This window comes from Ptychodera flava, chromosome 19, assembly GCF_041260155.1.
Source record: "Ptychodera flava strain L36383 chromosome 19, AS_Pfla_20210202, whole genome shotgun sequence".
Lineage (NCBI taxonomy): Eukaryota > Metazoa > Hemichordata > Enteropneusta > Ptychoderidae > Ptychodera > Ptychodera flava.
In genome coordinates this window covers 12,904,148-12,924,168 of record NC_091946.1, presented here as the reverse complement: position 1 = coordinate 12,924,168, position 20,021 = coordinate 12,904,148, and the positions used below count along the sequence as shown (strand labels likewise).

General features: G+C 35.9%; 2 protein-coding genes across 2 annotated transcripts in view; both read left to right on the top strand.

The window, feature by feature from the left end:
- Positions 1-16,626, top strand: part of LOC139118609 (AMMECR1-like protein) — a 50,812-nt gene extending 34,186 nt beyond the window's left edge. Inside the window, exons 4-5 of the mRNA XM_070682022.1 lie at positions 6,301-6,391; positions 8,411-16,626. Of these exons, the coding sequence (XP_070538123.1) occupies positions 6,301-6,391; positions 8,411-8,589 (270 nt within the window). The 3' untranslated portion in view covers positions 8,590-16,626. The remainder of the gene's footprint in view (positions 1-6,300; positions 6,392-8,410) is intronic.
- Positions 1-20,021, top strand: part of LOC139118616 (alpha-1,2-mannosyltransferase ALG9-like) — a 513,500-nt gene that overhangs the window by 161,198 nt on the left and 332,281 nt on the right. The window lies entirely within an intron of this gene.

Here is a 20,021-nt window from a genome sequence, read left to right as displayed (position 1 = left end):
TGTTGTTAAAATTCGTGCGTTTTCTGACAACTCAAAACCGACGTATTGATATCCAAAACAAAATGGTGAAAAAAAAAATCATAAAAGTTAAAGCTACTGGTTGTTCCTTTCCACATGTAATGAAATTCTTGGCAAAGGAGAGGTCATTGACCTTTGTTGTCTGAGCTCAATAAATCTGCATGCTTTTACAAATGGACCACCTACTCTATTGGTCATTTACTCGCCTACTCTGTAGCCGTTCATTTCAGAGACAAACCATAGACAGTCGAGGGGGGTCTCTACTGTCTATGGACAAACTGACCACCCAGAAAAGTACGGTATCAATTTCAGCTCAGGTGATGGGATGTTTAGCATGTTTTTAATGGTTGCCGTTGTTCCCAAGGTGGTGATTGTTAGCTGCAACTAATGGAGGGGATTAGTTGTAGGCAGTAGCAAGATACAGAATGCTGTAAAGTTTTTGTACAGGTCTATAACCAATGACTGAGTTTACTTCAAGCACATCTTGCATTACACATATTAAAAATGGTACTTTTATAATCGTATTTGGCTTTAAGAGGTAATTTCAGGAGACCAAATTTATTCAGGCCGCCTTGTTTTCAGACGCCATGCCGGCTCTAGACAAGCTGTGATTTTGCAGTCATGTCATTAGTACCAATAGCATGGAGAAAACCATATCTTGTTATTATATTGCAATAAAGAAAGTAAATTTGATATTGTTGTCACCAGATTTATTGTAATCCAAATTTTGAAATATCATGAATATTTGTAAAATGACTGAAAAGCATGACATTTACAGCGATTGCCAGATTAACCTCATTTAGATCTGTTTGGAGGTAAAGTTTTTTTTTGACCAGGAAAAACTGGAATTTTTTCCAGGAAAAACTGATTAGCTCACTTAAATACCTGTAGAAAGGCTGTCAAATTACATCTGATATAATTTCATGTTATAGCGGCAGATGCTCTCCCCATATCAGAAGTTGTGTACAGTACGTGTACGTAATATTGCAGTGCAGGGCTGTTATGTTTTCGCTTACATTACTATGAGGTGTAGGTTTCCATGCAGACTAGTTGCACCAAAAGACAATTTCTTGTTATAACCTCTTCAGTAACGCACACAAAAAACTACTGAATCGTTCAAATTAGAATATTGAAAGTTGGGTATGATGCCGAAATTTTAATCAATGATAAATATTGTAGGTTTACCGTCACTTAAGTGTTGGTGCAGACTATTTTTCCCTACTATTGACTGCACATACTTCAACTCATTTCTTGTTTCCGCATGCACAAATCAGAGTCACTAGTAGCAATTTCATATATCATCAAGCTGAACAGTAAAACTTTGCTCCGCTTCGAAATTATATTTAGAGGTGCATTAAAATTTTAATGCTGTGTAAAGTTTGGCAGATAAGGTGGCATTAACAAAATCAGTAAATAATAAAAATCACTCGATGCATTGCACGTATCAGTTTACAGCTATATTTTGTTCGTTATTATTAAAATGCATATAATTTATTCTGTCTCCACTATTCAACACATATTACCACATGCCATAAAGCATGAACAAAATTGAAATAAATTCAACTCTGACGGGCCAAATAATTTTCTTTCATTGTACTGTTACATTGTACAGAGCATAAACTAAGAATATCATTTCAGTTATGTTGTAATCAAATTGTGAACCATAATACATTTCATGTCAGTGCCCAGTGAAAATCTCCCCTTCACTTTATACCCTGTGAAATAGAAAACTGCACTTTTGATAGAGAAATTTCGATAGTACTTCAATATATTTTGCGGCATGGGAATGTAATCCAGCAATGTTATGAAGGAGATTGGAAGAAATCTCATCACATACTGCATTCCTGGTGGTTTTTCATAGCCATAATAGTGGGCATCTTGTTTGTTTGTGTTCAAAATGACCTGCACCAACTGGGACCGTGAAACAGTTGGAGAAAAGAGTTAAAATAAAAATTGGGCACACAGTCCATGTAGCCGACAATGAGATGCAAATGATATGCGGTAAAGGTCTCCTCGACTAACTTTCAGCTGGTTGCTCACTTTCTACTATTTTTATTTTATACAAAGGCACAGACTTATTCTACCTTCAACTTAAAACTGATAGTGATTTTGTAGCTCGTTCTTACTATTTTTCATACTTTTTGGTAGCCGGTAACAGACACTTCGTGTTCGTGTCGGCTACATGGACGATCTGCCAAAAATTGACTACACAAATGGTCTCGCTCAATTCAGTGCTTTTAGCTTGTGTTTGTATTTCTGTATAACTCTGCATCGGTAACTTCAGTGCCGCAGGGCAAAGGTCAAACTTGTTGTATCATTTACATGCCTCAGTGAACAACAAGCAGAACATTCATTTAAAATTGGAAGACTGTAATTTCACAATACAAATTAAAATGTTTCTTCGTCTGTATTAAGATAGTCTGTGCTTCAAAATTGAAGGATTTAAACTTTTGCGCAAACTTTCCTCAAGCAAATTTTCAACTATTCTTTTTCAAAATTAAGAATAAAAATCAGGGGTCACTGTCCAAATTATGAACTAGGTAAAAAAATTACCCAGCACACCGATATTTGAAATTCAAAATGGCCGTTATCTCTATGGAAGAAAATAGAATTCCCGGTTTTCACAAAACTAAGCAGGTGAAAACTTTACTCCATAAGCTCTAAAATGAGCCCCCAACAGTGGTAGGCCAAAAGAACGTTGTAAAATTTTAAGTCCGAATATCTGTCCCTGAGGCACATTCTGCCTTTAAGAAGTCTGTGAAAGAATGAATGTTTCATACTGCATTCATGTTTATTGACATGCAAAATATGTAGAAAATGCAGCAATCACAAAACTGAGGTGGAAGTAATGCTGAAAGTTTTTACTTTCATCATGAAAAAGTAATGATCTTTTGTGTTATGCATAATTCTGTGTTAAACATAATACCTGATTTTACAGGTCTTTGATCATTATCAACAAAGCAGCCCAGAGGCATTCTCTTGACTTTCCAGCCGCTGAGAATGAGCTTTAGCACTCAAGTGTGAACACTGTACATTGGAGATTTCCATGGTGCAGATGGGAAAAAATTCCACTGGTGAAGTGGTTATACTCCGTGCATGCCAACTACCGGTATTGTGAAGCGTACGTGATTTACAAAACACTCTTACAATGCGTCCTCTGTAGTCGGCATCCATCTTGTAAGAAACAAAGCAAAACGGGAAAAAATGTTTCCATGGTAATGATTTAGCGCAAGTGTCAGTCTCTCCTGCGTACTGATTCATATCAGGTACCTTTCTGATTGAAATTGAACGACAAGTTGCCTAGGATTTGCCCTCTGAATCAGAATGTCATTAGTTCCAGTTATTTTCCATAGATAATTGTCTTGTTGGCCATGGGACTTTCCAGGGAAAATGAAGATTTCTGTGTGATTTACATTGCATACGGTACCTGTGCTATGCTTACGGGCCTCTTGTAATCTGTGACTTGCTCATGCCTTGAATAAAGGAAGAAAAAATAAAGAAAGGGGAAAAAAGGCATTGATTTGTGATGAGCATTCCATCTTTCTACCTGAATGTACATGTGAATATACATTTTAAAAATGACTGCATCGTAGATCTTCTGTTCAACTTTGCTGTAATTATCCTCTATAATTGTGCTATTAGAGCATCAAGATTGCCGTGTGTACTGCATACAGACTCCCAGAGAATCTCGATGTTGCAGCTAGCATGTACATCTTGTTTCCAGTTCATTCAAAAAATACTCTGTTAATTTTCAGCAGTATACTGGCACAATAGGACAAGGATATATTTTTAGAAAAAAACGAATTTTCTGGTTGATCCTATATTGCATATTTGTTCATCTGATCCTACATATTTGTTCAAGTAGGTAAACCTTTGAGATTAACCATCTGTTTGCTGTATTCAGACACACCATTCCGGTGCTTTAATCTGATGGTTTAATGAAACAGAATGAACTGTAACTCCATGTAGAATAACTGTGAATGTAATATTCATCCAACGTATTTTTTGGCATTCTCAAGGTATTTTTGCATCATGAGCAGAAATGGGAAATTTTTCAGAAGGGGAGTTCCAGTTTGAAGATCATGGAAATCATATTTTGCTGTAACCTTCTGTCTGAATCTTGTCATGATTAGCTATTTCACCACGATGGTTTTGCATGAACCCACGGCCAGCCATGGTGATCGTGGACTTGTATTCACAGACTTTGGGTGCGCATGTTAATTAACAAACGCCTGGTCTCCCATACATATGTGATGTAAATTATCTGATTTCACGCAGAGTTAGGCCTGTAGCATCACAGCAGATTTTTGCTCCCAAAATCTTACAGTTCTTTTCTTTTCAAAAGCTTGTATAAAATCAGCTTAAAACCCACAAAGAAAACTAAGTTTTCAGAGTCTAACTTTTCTGGAAATTCAAAATTTGATTTCCCCCATAGAGTGGATACAAAGCATGGTGGCCATTTTGAATCTCAAATAATAATAGATTTGAGTTAAATGCATCTCTCATCGTAGACATCTATGCTCAAATCCAAAAATGTTCCCAGTTATGACCGATGTTAATTCCTATTGGTGATTGAGAATAGTTGAATGTACTGTTGAGTAAAGTGTGAGCAAAGGTTGAAAACTTTCAGTTCTGAGGTGTATACTATCTAAATGACAGATCTGTATTCTTGAGTGACAGATTGTTGAAATTTTGACAGCCTTGTACTCTGATTTGCTTTCCCAGATCCATCAGCAATCAGGTGAGGGCACATGTGGACTGTTCACAACTGATTTGCAATCACAACTACATCTTGTTCATTTGACTGAAGTAGAAAATAGATGTCAGGGATGAAATAGTGCAGGCTTTTAACGTTGTTGATTTGTACGACTCATTACTGCTTGAAAGACTAAAGAACTATACCATCATAATATCTGATTAGATATCTGAGCCTCTGTAAATATCGGTCATTTTAACTATCAATGTTAGAACACTCATAGAATTACATGTATACGCAGTTTGCTGGTTGAAACTCCATCAGCAGTAGCTTTTGATTTACAATCCAATATTTTTGTTCAGTTTGCAAAGTACGGCTTCATGTTGTAATCTTAAAATCAAGTGGAAATACCCAGTGTTCAATAAGATAAGGGAACCTGGACATGAATACAAGTCATGTATGATGTTTTATATTGTTGACAACGGAATTTTAATCTGATTTAAATTGATTCGTTAACAGTGATATTACACTATTGTAAACAATTTGTTGTGTTTACAAGACAAACACTTGGTATTTCAACACTCTTAAAGGCATGTGTTGGCACCAGATTGTCTCATCAGAAAATTTACCCACCAGATTACAATTTCAATGGAAAACAAAAGGCTATCACACCTCCATAATCCTCTTACAAACTAGAACAAAGGCGATCCCTGGGATCGCAAACAGTGCCTTTAAAGGAGCAGCAGAAGAGAATCTACTGGTACTTATTTTCTAGAATAGAAAAAAAATGGAATGTCACCAAGTGTTACAGATATTGTCCCTATTAGTTTTTGTCTCCATGGTTACTTTGATAATGAGATTTTTAGCACAGACACTGAATATTTTCAAAATACTTAATGTTGTCAGAGTGATGTTTATAAGTACATTGTTAAACAAGAGAGAATAAAAAACAGAATGGTACAATATGAGAATGATGAATTTACCACAAAGTGTGTTCATTTCTCGGAATCTGCCTCATCCAGTCAGAAATTTACTGTCCCCTAACTTAAACAAAATAGGTAACTTTTGCTGCTTTTCATGAGACACAGAGAGCGAAATGCACTGAAAATAAGAATGATGTTTTCCTTCATCAACACGTCATATATTTCACTGTGTATGGAATTTGGAAGGTGAATGTGTATTTATCAAAGACTGTAGGTGTTAGGTTCTATGTCACTCATCAGATTTATATTGAAATCTAGGGAATTGTGTCACCAAACAGGACTGTTCCACATAACAGTATGTTGTTTCAATATTTGATAATTTGTAGGGCAGTTTGTATATAAGTGTTAGGTGATAATTTATGTTGTTTGATGAGACTTCAGAAACCTAAATACTTGTACTTTTTTCAGAAATTTATGCATAATTCCATTCCATTCCAAGTTATTTTTAGATATACCAGTTTTGGTGGTAGCACATCAACTACTATATGCAGGCATCATGCTATTTATGTTATCTATTCATTAATCAAATTAACCACTAAGTCTTAATCATATGTGGGTATTACCTTTCTTTGACCCTTGACCTTCTCAATTTTGAACTTTCAGGTTGGCGTCCATGGCATCAAAATTGAATTTTACAATGAGAAGGGAAACAAACGTACAGCAACATATCTACCTGAAGTGGCATCTGAACAAGGTGAGTTCAAATGATCTTCCCCCATGTACCCTCAACATCACCACACAATGGTATAGCTTAGTAGTTCAATGTGGGTTTTCATTGGACCTATACACTTTGAAATAGGGGTGAACAGTGTGTAAGATAACAACCTGCTGAATTGTCTATGAGTCTTTGAACTTTTCAAAATCTCATTTGCAAGCTGTGATACATCTGGCAGTCTTAATTGTTTTAACCCCTTGACTGTCTTGAATGCCAAAATTTCCGGCACCATAATGAATTACTTATATTTCCTAAAATTTGCCGGAAAATTGTGGCAAGATTCTATTGGTGATCATGATATGTTTTTGTATAACATAGGCAATGGTAGTCAAGCGCTTCAAGTTATTTTCAACCTTTGTCAGATTAGTATCGCCCTTGGGGATTGCAGTTCACAGTTTGTAAATTTAATTTGCTTAAGGTGCATCCAAGCCAAAGTGAAGTTCACATCCACTACCTTTTAGTGCTCCATTTAATTTAATTTCAATAATCAAGCAGTATGAAGGTGACCCTGGAATGATTCAACATATTCATTCCAAGATGGGAGACAATAGGAATCTCAAAAATAGAATTAATCTTTTTTTCCCCATCAAATTAAATCTTAGTTCATGCATAGACAGTCTCGACTGTCTATGGTTCATATTTGTTTCATGCTCATATCATCTCTGATAATATGACAAATTTGGGTCCAAACGATTAGGAACAAAAATGAGTGTGGTTTTCATGTATCAAAACCAAATATCTATGTTCATGTCCTTGATGGGGCATCCATATATTCATACAGGCCTGAAACATATGTAGCATTGACTTGTACAAACAAAAAAATAAAATAAATAAATAAACATTAGGTCATTAGTGTATTCATGTGACAAAACAAACATTATAACACATTTGACGTGCAGGCTGGGTACGTTGCTCTAATAATTCTGTTTAACACGTTAGTCAGTCCATAGAACAATTACACTCTATGTTACAAAATAAAATTCATCCAGGAAAATATAACCCAATTGATTTGTCTAAAAATATATTTGAGTTTATCCTAATCTAATCTGCAGTATCTACAGAATTTTTTTTTTGCTCTTCTTTCACCTCTATTCCATGTATACATGTATAGCAGTAGGTCCATCTGACCCATGAGGATTTTACCGTACTGTAGTCTGGGTGTGAAAGGGTTAATAGCTATGGTGATTCTAAGAAATGTCTCTGATTGGCTCACATTCTGTCACTGTGTTTAATCTTTGCAGAAGGCATATTTATTCATGTCCATATTTTCAAAGTACAAGTATACATGTACTTGAACCAGAAATGTTGTTTTACGCAGTCCCATGTGTTGTAATCTATGGTTAATTTTAGCTGCAATGCTGTACCTGAAGCTTTTTTGCCCCTGCAAATTTTTTTCCCCTTGTTGCAAATTATGTTCAGAAAATTGTGGGCAACAGCACTTTCACCTAGATCTGCAGAATACAGCCATTTCAGAAGCTGTGTATTTTTGTTCATATTACTGTGATTTGAGGTGTGTCCTCGAAGTTAATTTGACGCACTTCTAACTCGAAGATTACATTACTTGACCCATGAACATTTATGTCTCGTATGCTTTGAGGCTTACTCAAAGGAAATGATAAATAAGTTGTACAGCTCATTTCTAATGATATTACAGTTCTTTCATTAATATTCAAAAATAAACATATCTAAATTTTTTTTATGAGACTTTAGGAAATTTCCCACACAGGAAATGTGAAGTTCCCACTTTGTTATAACAGATACTCTGATTGCAACTATAAAATCAGATATCACAGAATTCCACCACATGACGCAGTAATAAAATGAGGCATACAAAGACAAATTTTGTCAAAATTTCTATCATCAGCAACAAATTTCATATTGTATGCTACAACTAGTAGCATAACAAGCACTGTTCGGACATACGTGATTTCTAGGTTATCTTGAAAAAATGTATATTTTCAAATGTCTTACGATCAGTCTTTTTGTTTCCTGTTGCAGGCTGGGACAAAATACAGACTATAGACACACTACTACAGAAGGGAGGGTACAAATCAGCAATAACACCGGATTTCCGTAAGACAATACGTCTCATCCGCTACCGTAGTGAAAAAGTTACCATAAGCTATGCAGACTACATAGGGCAAAAAAACAAAATGCTACACAACGGCCATGTTTGATGACACTAACAGCCACATAGAGACTTGCTCTTTATTTAAGGCACTGCTAGGTGTATGCATGTACGTCCATGGATTTTGTGTGTCCCCTTGGTGAATCCCCTCTTTCACAATTTCATAACATATGGAGTCCAGGTTGTCCGGTGCCTGAGATGCTGAGAGAGCTTGCAAGCATAGGTTTACGTTCAGAATTTGTTGGGTTTCTTGTTTTCTGTGTAACTGGTGTGATATTGCCAGCTTCAATGTAGTTGCTGGTGTTAGCAAGCAACTTGGCATTGAAAGCAGTTGCTTTTCATTTCAACACAGACAATCCCAGTGCAGAGAACAGACCACCGCTCCGCCACACTTTGGGAGCGCAGTTCATCATAATATTAGCATTAGCAATTCTGGTTGCAAGCTCTTTCAGCATTCATCACATGACGTGCTTGGAAACAGTACAGTGATGCAGAAAGAAAAGGCATTACCCAAGATGACTATCCTTGTTATGATCAAGTTTTTAATAGGGCCAGCCCACCCTACATGTATGCTCCCTTTTTCATGGAATGGTCCAGTCTTTTGAACGGTGGTCTTATTCCATTATTTATGGGGTGCATTTGCGGGTGATGCTATACAGAAAAAATTCTTCAGCATCTCAAGAATTTCGTTTGTTGTATTTTTTGGAGTTTGTTGAAAAAGACCCTCTGTTCAGTGTTTGTGAGGTTCTGTTCAAGTGGTACAAAAACGTTAAATGGATCTGATATAATTGCTCCTTTTATTGTTGTGAATTGTTTGTTCAGTGAAAAGATGGTATAACTGACAAGGAAAAAATCAAAATATGTGCCAGGTAAATTGAAAACTGAGGCAAGACTTGGCAAAACTTGTGTACCTATGCTGAACCATTTTACAAATCAACATTATCCTATGGGGTCCAGCTGTTTCATAAAGCTACTGAGTCCCCTCAGAAAACGCCATTGTTTTCATTTGAAAATTAGGCCAATTGTTCTTCAGATGTGCCTTAACTGAAGAGTCTTGCACACATTGAACAGATGGCAAACAGGAAAGTTCTGGAGAAGACAGACTCTATTGTACCGTAAATTCCAATCAGGGATATACTGCTGTGCCAAAAGAAACCAAAAAAAAAATCCATTCCATTCCAATTCCTTAAACTAGATGTATTTCTTTGCTGTGATTGCTCTTTACATAGTCAAACTGAATGATGAGTGTCTCAGTACAGTAAATGGCTGGAAATTTCTGAAAAAAGGCCAGTTCAGTGTGTGGAAAGAAACTGCCCCTGTGGATAAAACTTTAGAAATGTTGTCCTGTCTGTCCCCTGTGCCCTGGCATATTGGTCAGGTCCTATTGTCCATTTGTGAGAGGTCAGTCCATTTCATAGTGAAAAGAGGTAGGATTGTTGTGTTCAAATGTAGTGTGAGTGCATATGCATGCTTCAAAGTTTTGGGTTTAGTGTAGTCTTGTCCCATTTGCAGGTGTCTTAAAAATAATACTGAAAGCTGTTAGGGCAGTTTGCATTAAGAAGAGAGCTGTAACATTCTGTGGTACAGCAAAGGAACTCAACAATATTCTGAAATATAAGTGTTTTGAACGTTATGTAGGATTGCCTAGTTTTTACATTTCTTTCTTTCAGACATAGCTCTATCATGCTAATATAAACCTAGCAAACTTAAGTATTCTTGGTTTCCATATTTAGTTTCAAGAATCACCGTTGCAATTACTAATCATGAGTCAGTTAACATTTTATGTTGAATGACGTACAGTATTTTACTCTTGCTGTTAAGTGGCCTTTCTGTATATTTTGTAGTTTATGTTAGCCGGAAATCCAAGTCAATTTTCCTTCAACTATATTCAGGTCTAGTAATAGTAGTTTAGTGTGGCAGGGATTTATTCAGGTTAACCTCAGTAGTGTAAGTGTGACATACAAAAAAAAGAGAATAAAAGAAATATTACAAAACAAAGTGATTTGAACGCCATTCATTGGTCAATGACTAGGGCAGATGAGATAATGCTTCCTGCCAAATCTCAGGTTTAATTGGTGGACAAGACCTTGATATGCAAATGATTTGTAACTTATACGTTAATATTCATGAAGACCATCACTGATCATGTTACTGTGACATCATGGATATTCATAAGTCTCCCATGTGATTTGCTTGGCAGTTGTAATATATGAATATTCAGATTTTGTTGGTCATTTAGTGATTGAACAATAGGTGATTTACATAATTATTCTCTTGGTTGATTGATGTCTGATTAACATAGAAAGTTTTTTGACAGAAGTGTTACTGTAACGTAGTGTGTATTACAAATTACTAGGTGGACTGATTGGGTTGTGTATTCGTACTGAGGTGGATTGTGAAAGTTATGCTGTGACTGGTTATGAAGCTAGACATTGATGAACGTGGATCAAGAAATAACTGTATTTCTCTGAACACTCTTGTAGGTACTTGCAGTCTTTCTTCTTTAACCTAGACAGTCAGTTTTTTCTGCTGTGTTGTTTCAAGCAGGCTTGTGGTTGAATGTACTTCTACATCGCAAATGATTGCTCGATGTGTTTGTTACCCAGTGTCTCTGCTATGATCAATCCTGCTCACACATAAAACACAACCATATTATTGAGATCACCCATTGCTCAGAAGGTATTTCATCAGATCCATCAAAACAATATGAATATAGTGCATATAACATATTGGTCCCATCTAATGGTACGTTGTTGGCTTTAATATCAAAATGAATCATGCACAGTTTTAGGCCAATGTATATTCATAATTGATAATGAGTCATTACCATGTGATTTGCATATTCAAACAATACTCATGAATATAATTTGCATAAATGAATACATTTATTTGGGAAATTTTGAGCATTTGATGGTGCAAATGTGATGATGACTCTCTCATTTCAATGGTGCAATTCAGGACCATAAGCACTTGAATGAGAACAAACTGCATTGTAGATTCAAAGAGCTTGGTCATGTGAAACGTGTCGGAAAGCAAAGCAAGTATTCAAACCATATTTCTTGTTTGCGACAAAAACCAGTTGCTCATCATACTGCTGTATCTTTTCAACCACAACCTGCTTGGAAGTGAGAATGTGTCTTGTGAACTTTGCGATGCTGCACTCAAGAATATGTATCTGGCCAAGGAAATTTCCAGCAGTCTTAAGATGATAGAGTGTTTGTAAATTCCTTACTGTGCCTGTAATTCTGTCTGTAGAAACTAACAAAGCGACCATGAAAGTGGCTTTTTACTTTTCCATGGTGTCCTGCCAGTATTGTGGGACGAAAACCAAATGTCTGCTTTAGAATCTCTCATTTAATGACACAGCAGTCTGTCATCTCTGAAAGTGTGTCGTGAAAATGCTGTTCATTGGTCAAACTTTTTTCTCTGAGACAATGAGAGACTGTTACTCCATGGGAAGAGAGAGAATGTGGTGTATTTATTACCATGCGTTGATAAAGTAGCTGTTTCAAGATTGAACAAACCTGTACATGACCAGTGGAGCAATTTCATTTTCATCCCAGAAATATTTTAATTGATTCTGTGTCCATTTGGTAATGAAATTCCCACCTTAAGACAGCTTTACAAAGTAACAAGCTCCTGCTTGATAGAAAGCCATGAAAATGAAATTTGGTCTCCACTATCTCTTATCTGAGAATATGTCGATCTTTTGGCCTGTTGTGTAAGGTTCCACTCTGGTGTTAAAGGTCTCCATTTACAGTTTTCATGCAGGATTCATTCTCCTCCTTCAATCATCTGTACTTTGCTTTGAAGCAACTCTGTATTTATTCATTCAATCTACCCCAATGCCAGTCCATATTGCAGTAATTGGGAGACACATGATAAAAAAGCAACAACGTGATGAAATTCTGTAGCAGACACTACGTAAGTGGTGCATTATCATCATCATATTGTGAATGATGAAAAAAAAAATCTTATCATCCAGGAGATATTGATTACTGAAATCTCTATGTGGCTGAAAATAATTTTGAATATGAATATAATGATAATAAAGAATAATAACTTCTAGGAATCAATGTTTTTTCTAAGAACATGGCAGATATTTATATTTCCAGCACTAAAACTGTCATATTGAAAGTTCCATCTTCTATATTTTACCTTAACGTGCTGATTTGATACCCTCTTGTTACTGTCACTGTGTGTTGCCGTTTTGTGGTATTTAAGAAACATGGTTACATTATTTCTGCTTGCTCCGAAAACTGAAAGCGAACCAGGAAATTGAATCTGAATGTGAATCTGAAAAAAAAACTTTGTGAACACTTTGCTGCTGTGGCTATTGATAGGTCACTCTTCTGCAGCTGTATGTGGGCAGGTGGACGTAGACGCACACGTAAATCAAAGACTCCAAGAGTTGGTCAGAATGATGTTGCAGGTGGTGTGAGAAAGTAGCAACAAGGGGACAGTGAATGTGCCTGGTTTTCTTTCACGTAACACTCGCGACCATTATTGGTTGGGCTCAATGTTGAGGTGCAAGGGTGACAATATAATGATTCCTCCAAATGACATTTTGGTGCTCTGACGTCAGTTTACAGACTTTCAGCCTTTAAATGCACCCACTGCACATCGTTGAAAACACTACATCGTCTGCCCTGCCCTTTTTTGTTGTGTCAATGGCGTAGAAACCGCATTCTGCTCCATCAGAAACAACAAAGTGGTAAGATCAAACTAGGCACATAACACTCTCTCAATCTGTTCATAGTTGATGGATTTTCTTTTGAATATTACCTGTTACATGTCAAATATTGGAAATTGTTTACAGTTGTAACTATGTACAAAAAATTATCATGTATTAATCAAACAATCAAATACAAATCAAATCAGATTAAAAATTTAGTCTTTAAATTGTAAGATTTTTAATTGAAAATTGCTTCCTACCACAGAATTATTTCATATCTTGTGCATTATGGAGATTGAGAATTATTGTCAATGAAAGGTGCAGTTTACTGTAAGCATTGTGTTTTTGTTCAAAAGTATTTGATTTTGAGAGAAGACTCAAGACTTTATGAGGTGGGGTAGAAGATGGTAAAATCACTAGAACTTATACAATCTGTGTGCTAGTAACTTTTAATCAGTTTGTACACAATAAATGTTCATGTACAGCATTGTCTTTGCCATAGTTTCCCATCCACTTGCTACTTTTATTATGCTCAACCCCATTGCTTCCATTGGTATGATTTGATCTTTGTGCTGAAAAGATGAGGTTTTGTCAGTCAAACTTGCATCACAAATGTTTCTTTCAAGCACATCTTATCCTGAACAGCCAAGCTTTTAAAAGTACCAACCTCATGGAGACAGCCATTTTGTAAATTAACAACAGTTGTGAGAGTGGCCATTGTTTGACCAGACAAAATCATTGAGGCGGCCATATTGGAATCTACCAACTTCCCAGGAGCAGCCATTTTGTTTTATGCAACCTACTATGGCAGCCATTTTAGAGCTATTTAGGCAGCCATTTTCAACAATACGAAGTTTGAGATATTACTATTTTACATCTAGAACTTGAATGATGAACATTTCGTGTTCAAAAGTGATTTAACTAACTAAGCTGCCTGCATTGCCCTCTTTGAAAGTGTATAATTCTCAAAATAAGAAGATTATTGCTGCTTGTTTTCAAAATTCTTTGCATGTAAAATGGATGGCCTTTCAGTTTGCTGGGCGCTAATGTTACTACACTACAGTACTTGTTAGGTTTCAATGAAAAATAAATATGTTGTGTAATTTGGGGTCTTTTGTCATATTTAGATTCCTTCCAAAGGTAACCTTTACTGAGGATATGTCAAATGTAAGTGCTCATAATAGTGCTCATAATATTTGTGAAAATGATCCATTCATATTTAAATACACCACATTACAACTGTAAACTGGAATACTGTGAACAGAGTGGACAGTCAAAATGTGAAGAGAACGGTGCTGTGAGCTAATGACCACCAGGTAGCGAACTAGGTGATTTTCATCGTGGACTTGAACCAAGAGTACATGCAGTACATCACTTATTCTGCATCGAACTGAAAAGCTATTGACCTAAGTGATGTGTTATCTTCAGAATATGTGTAAAACTTATTTTGGTTAGATGTCTGTTGTTCGCAGCTATTCACTCCCTTAGAGGCAACAATGCAGTCACCACTATATATAGCTACTGATTATTCATTATCATGAGTGTGATTTGCTAACTCCATACTGTGAAAATTTGGTTACTGCAGTTTCTTTAGATTGATTTAACAGCAGTAAACCAGAGTAGCTTCGGCATTGCTATGTTGCGTTGAACCTAATTGGAGTAGAGAAGCTGTGAACACACACTGCCATGCAGGTGACAAAAGGAGCAGGTTTTTGCTGCTTAGTTCAAGGAAATACAGTTTTCCATAATCTTAAACTTATATCTTGCTAGACAGAGAGACTGTCACGCCATATCAACATATATAATCATTGCAACGTCCTTTAACCTGTGATACCTATGTTTTGAAATATCCCTGCTGTAAGCTCTTTAAAGTGGCTTGGTTCCATCGCAGACAGGTGGCGTCGGAAGATTAGACCTTCCCTACAATGACTGAAATAACCAAGTTTTTTCACTTGTAGATTTTTGTTCAGAATAAAGCAATCTGTATCAGTGTTTTTGTTAAGGCTGGGAAAGTAGTAAATGTCATAGGAGTTTCATAAGCCATAGTGCTGGGGTTTTCTTTGATGTGACAATACAGTCACTGTATGGGATAACCAAAATCTTCACCAGTTCCCATTTCATTTACCTTCCATTTCTCACCCTCAGCAAAAACACTTTACATAATTTACTACAAAGGGATCAAAGACAGTAAACACAAGTCCGTACAGTCTGATACCACAAAACATCATTGTACCATTTAGTTCTCTGTCAAATGTTTATTTGAGTTGATTTTTTTCCCTCATTTTTCTATTCATTATTAACCTTACTATGTATGACATTTTAACCATAAGAATTATTTAGTGATTTTGAATTATACAAAACTTCAACTGAGAAAATGTATTTTTACTCTTAGTACGTAACTATGTTTATTTTAAAAGTGGCATTTTATTTTGTATTTGTCATACACTCATCTTGGTTGTATTTAGATTATGGGTTTAGTATGAGGCATGGTTTGCAGATTCAGTTGTTATGTCAAGATTTGGGATTTATTCGGTGGGAAGCAATTTCATTGTACATTTGGAATGGAGTATTTTATTTAGAATGAAATCGTTGGTCAGCTAGCAACAACTTGTAAAGCTTTGTGGAATTTTTAGTTTTCATGACGTTTGAAGTCATATTGGAAAATTTACCCGTCCATGTCACGTTTCAGTGTTTATGTGAAAGGAGAGTGATCGATGTAATGTTTTGATGACAACTTTAAAAGAAAGGTCTGTGTGAGAGAAATATGTTTAAAGTAATTCTACCCATATTTGGAAAACTTATGTCTGCAAATACGCCTGATACCATATGATGCTCTAAGTAATCTAGGGTTAGCCCAGGTACTGTCTGTGAGTATCATCATACACATTTGTCTGTGAGTGTTTTCATATCGATTGTGTGCCATCTCTGTTCTCACCACCATCAGATAATGTGTCATATATGTTTATGTAAACTGTGACCGATAACGTAATAGGTCATAGGGTCAGTTCTGCTAGCAACTTTTCATTATTTGTCAGCTTATTATCCCATATACACAATCGGATTTACATCCGGTTGTAACTTTTTGTGATAGTCCATTTCAAACAACTCCTCGGAAAGGTGTGACTCCTCTCCTAGAATTCCACAAAGCATTGCACATAGTTGCTCGGTAGCTTTTTTATTTTGATCAATTTTCCTTGTATTACACATCATTACTGATTTCTACAAGTTGAGAAGCTGTGTGTATCTTTTTTGAGGTGTATGTGAAGAGTGTATGTGTTCAAAAAGAAAAAGGATCCAAAAAAAAAAATATCTCTAGGTGTCCATTAATTGATTTTAGCTTTGTTTATTTCCTTTACATGTTGATTCCAATTCAGAATTAATGAATGAGAATAAAATTGTGGATAATCACAAGGTATGTGTGTCATTATTTCAAGATAGCAAAATCACAACGTGTGATTAGAATAAAAACATTTCATATTGGTCAGTTGTGTGAAATCTCCTGCTGAAATCTACTTGTGGAAGTACAGTGATCTTTATTGTTTCTATGCAAAAGACTTAAAAATAGGGTCAATGGCTGTGTGCTCTCATTTGCTAAGAAATAAGCAAGTTTTGAAATACCAAATGTGAAAAGGTATGAGATACAAAATTTCTGAAACAAAGGTATTTTGCACCCCCCCCCCCAAGTGGCTATGAATGTTAACAGATACAAACTTCGGAGTTATTTTAGAAAATCTGAATAAAATGTAAATCACCAAATTTTTCCCCAATACTGGCGAAAAAAATTATAAGTTCATGTTTCACAAACATGTCATGAAGAATGACGTCTTCCAAAGACACTGTTAAAAAATTTGAAGTGTATCAGTCAAGTACTTTCTCAGAAACACGTATTTTGACCTAAAATCAGGAAATTGGCAATAAACATGGAAAAGATGCAGACGGAGTTCAATATCATTTCATTGAATCAAGGTAAGTCATCCTTTGGAACCTACACAAATATGACTAGTACATTAGAAGAAGAAAATATTTCTAAGTATGGTCATCCATGTAATCAATGATATCTTATGAATGGTATTGGAGATGAGACTACCAGTACATTTGTGCAATTTTTCCTGTTCATTTGCATATAAATTGAAAAAATTGTTTGACCCACAGAGAGACTTTGTGTTTATCAAAATATACTGATACACCATACCATATTGCAAGGTAAAAGATGCATCACTTTCTAAGATGTCACAGTGGATGGGCATACATACATACTCAGACGATAACTTCCAATGTTAAACAACTGCAGCAGGTAGAAGCTGAAAAATTAAGAAGACACCAATTCATATAAAATATTAAATAAATGCACTATTATTTACAAATCATGCTTACTGTAATTTCAGGCCATTCTTTGAAACCGCTCAACTTTTCTGTTGTACCCATATCAACATAAAGCAAACTTTGCATGATTTTATTAGTAAACCCAATGTGTTAATTGTCAAAAGTTGATGTCATTGCCCCTCAAGAGGAATGCATAAAGTGCAATGCATTTGAAGGTATCATGTGAATTGTTTGACCAATGTGGACTTCCAAACGGCAAATGAATGCTGTACAGTGATGCTGTGGTGAGTTTAGGTCAGTCATAAACGAAAGAAATGATTGCATTCAAGTATATGTCAATCATCTTTCTTTACTTGCGTGTCAACTGATCCATTCAAGGTGTTTTAAAGCAGTATGTGCATCGAAAGTGAAAGACTTAAACTTTTGCTCAAACCTTAAGGAATATTTCAATCAATCTCTTTCAAAATAAGGAATAAAAAATCAGGGTTACCACCCAAATTTTCGTATTACCGGGGGTAGATACATTACTCAAGATTTACTGATACCGGTATTTGAAATTCAAAATGGCTGCCATCTCTGTGCTAACTCTATGGAGAAAAAATAAAATTTTCGATTTTTGAAAAACTATGCCAGTGATAAGTTTTCTTACACCAAGAGCTTTAAAATGAATGCCCACAAGTGGTGGATCAGAAAAAAATTGAAAAAGTTTGACAGTCCGAATATCTGTCCCTGAGTTGTCGTTCATACAGAACAATTATACTCTGGTATACTCGACTCTTCCAACACCTTTAAATACAAACACAGATTTGCTGGCAAGAGAATTTCTATGATTTTGATCAGTCTTTTGGTTTAGTTGTGTCAAACTAATGTTGGTAACAGTGGAATAATTAAATGAGCAAGGATTCAACTCCATGTCAGAAGCTCTCAGGATTTATACACTCAGTGTGACAGTTTTCTGACAGGGTAGTGAATTTTGCCCAAAGCCGTTTCACAAATGACGAGCACTACGAAATCTTATTACCATACCTTATAGTGTTTATCCTAAAACGGAAGTGGTATTTAGGGGGTCAAAGTTGCAAAATTTTTGACCCCATGTTGAGGGCGTAGTAATCGGACTGCTATCCCAGTAATCAGACATGGTATTTGGAATATGATTATAGGGGGCAAATATTGATATTTTGAAACTTCAAACCCTCGATTTTCAATTTCGATGTGTTTAGAATATTGCATGTAAATATTTCGTGATAAATTAGTTACGTTTAATCCATGGACGACGCAACCATATTTCGACGTGTCTTGCGCTTACATATCGGACATGGGCTGTCTCTGTACGTGTTGCGTTTGTCACCTTGTATCGTACGGTGAGGCTATTATAAACTTCGCCAAGTTTGTAGCCCGAAATAGCTTCTACCAAAAAAACTAGCCAAAACGAGACGCTGCAGTGTCACCTGGCTTAATATGCAGTACTGTGACTTGTAATACGCTATCAATACAGAGCAAAGTTAGTACAACGAACAGCATGTCATTAAATGTCCGAAAACTGAGGTCGTCCAAAAACTGTCACACTGAGTGTATAAGTAATTGTACTTCATTCCTGACATTTTGGAAGTTGCTCATTTCATAGCAAAGACTCTTTCCATTGTGTATTGACCTTGTCAAATAGTTCTTCAAAATGTCATGAGGATGAGAGACATTTTTGTATGAGAAACTACTTGCCTGCACAACAAACTAAGGAAGAGGGCTAGTCAAAGATTGTATTTGCACTGCTGAGGGCGCTGTGCCCAATGTCAGGGCAGTGTCTTCCTGAACATTCAACATTTTTACACAAAAGACTTTAACTTTTCCCATCCATATTAAAGTTTGGGTTCGGGTTTGTGTCAGAAGGTTAAACTGTTGTAGTGAAGGCTTCCTGGAATTAATCTGAATTGGACAGGAATATTAGTGCAGGGTACTTCAGACATTTTCCTATTCGACAGCTAATCTTTAGATCACAGAATCTTTGTTATGTTGAATTGACGTTTACAACTTTAAGCAATGTAATAGTTTTATAGAAACAATAGCTCCTTAATGGATAACACTGTGTATCTGATACAAATTTCGTATATAAAACCTGTCGCTGATGGAATATAAAACTCTGCCACAGAATTTGATCCTAATGGATAGGATCTCCTTTAGAGATTGGGGTAGGGCATTTACCCTGACCACCCCATGTCCCTATATACATTAAAGAACAAATGCAGCTATAATTGACATGCAAATGACATGTCATTAAAGCAAACGATCTTTATGAATAAGTATGACATACTTCTATGACAAATGTGAATGCCATGGCATAGCTGATGGAGATAGAAGCAAAGTAAGCACAGATGCTAGTGAAGGTAGATAAGTTCTTTTACAACTGATTGAAAGTGTGTTTATCAACAAAACAATAACCTACACACAAAGTCATGATTTTGAAGTTTTTCATTCCTCCCCACTCCCAA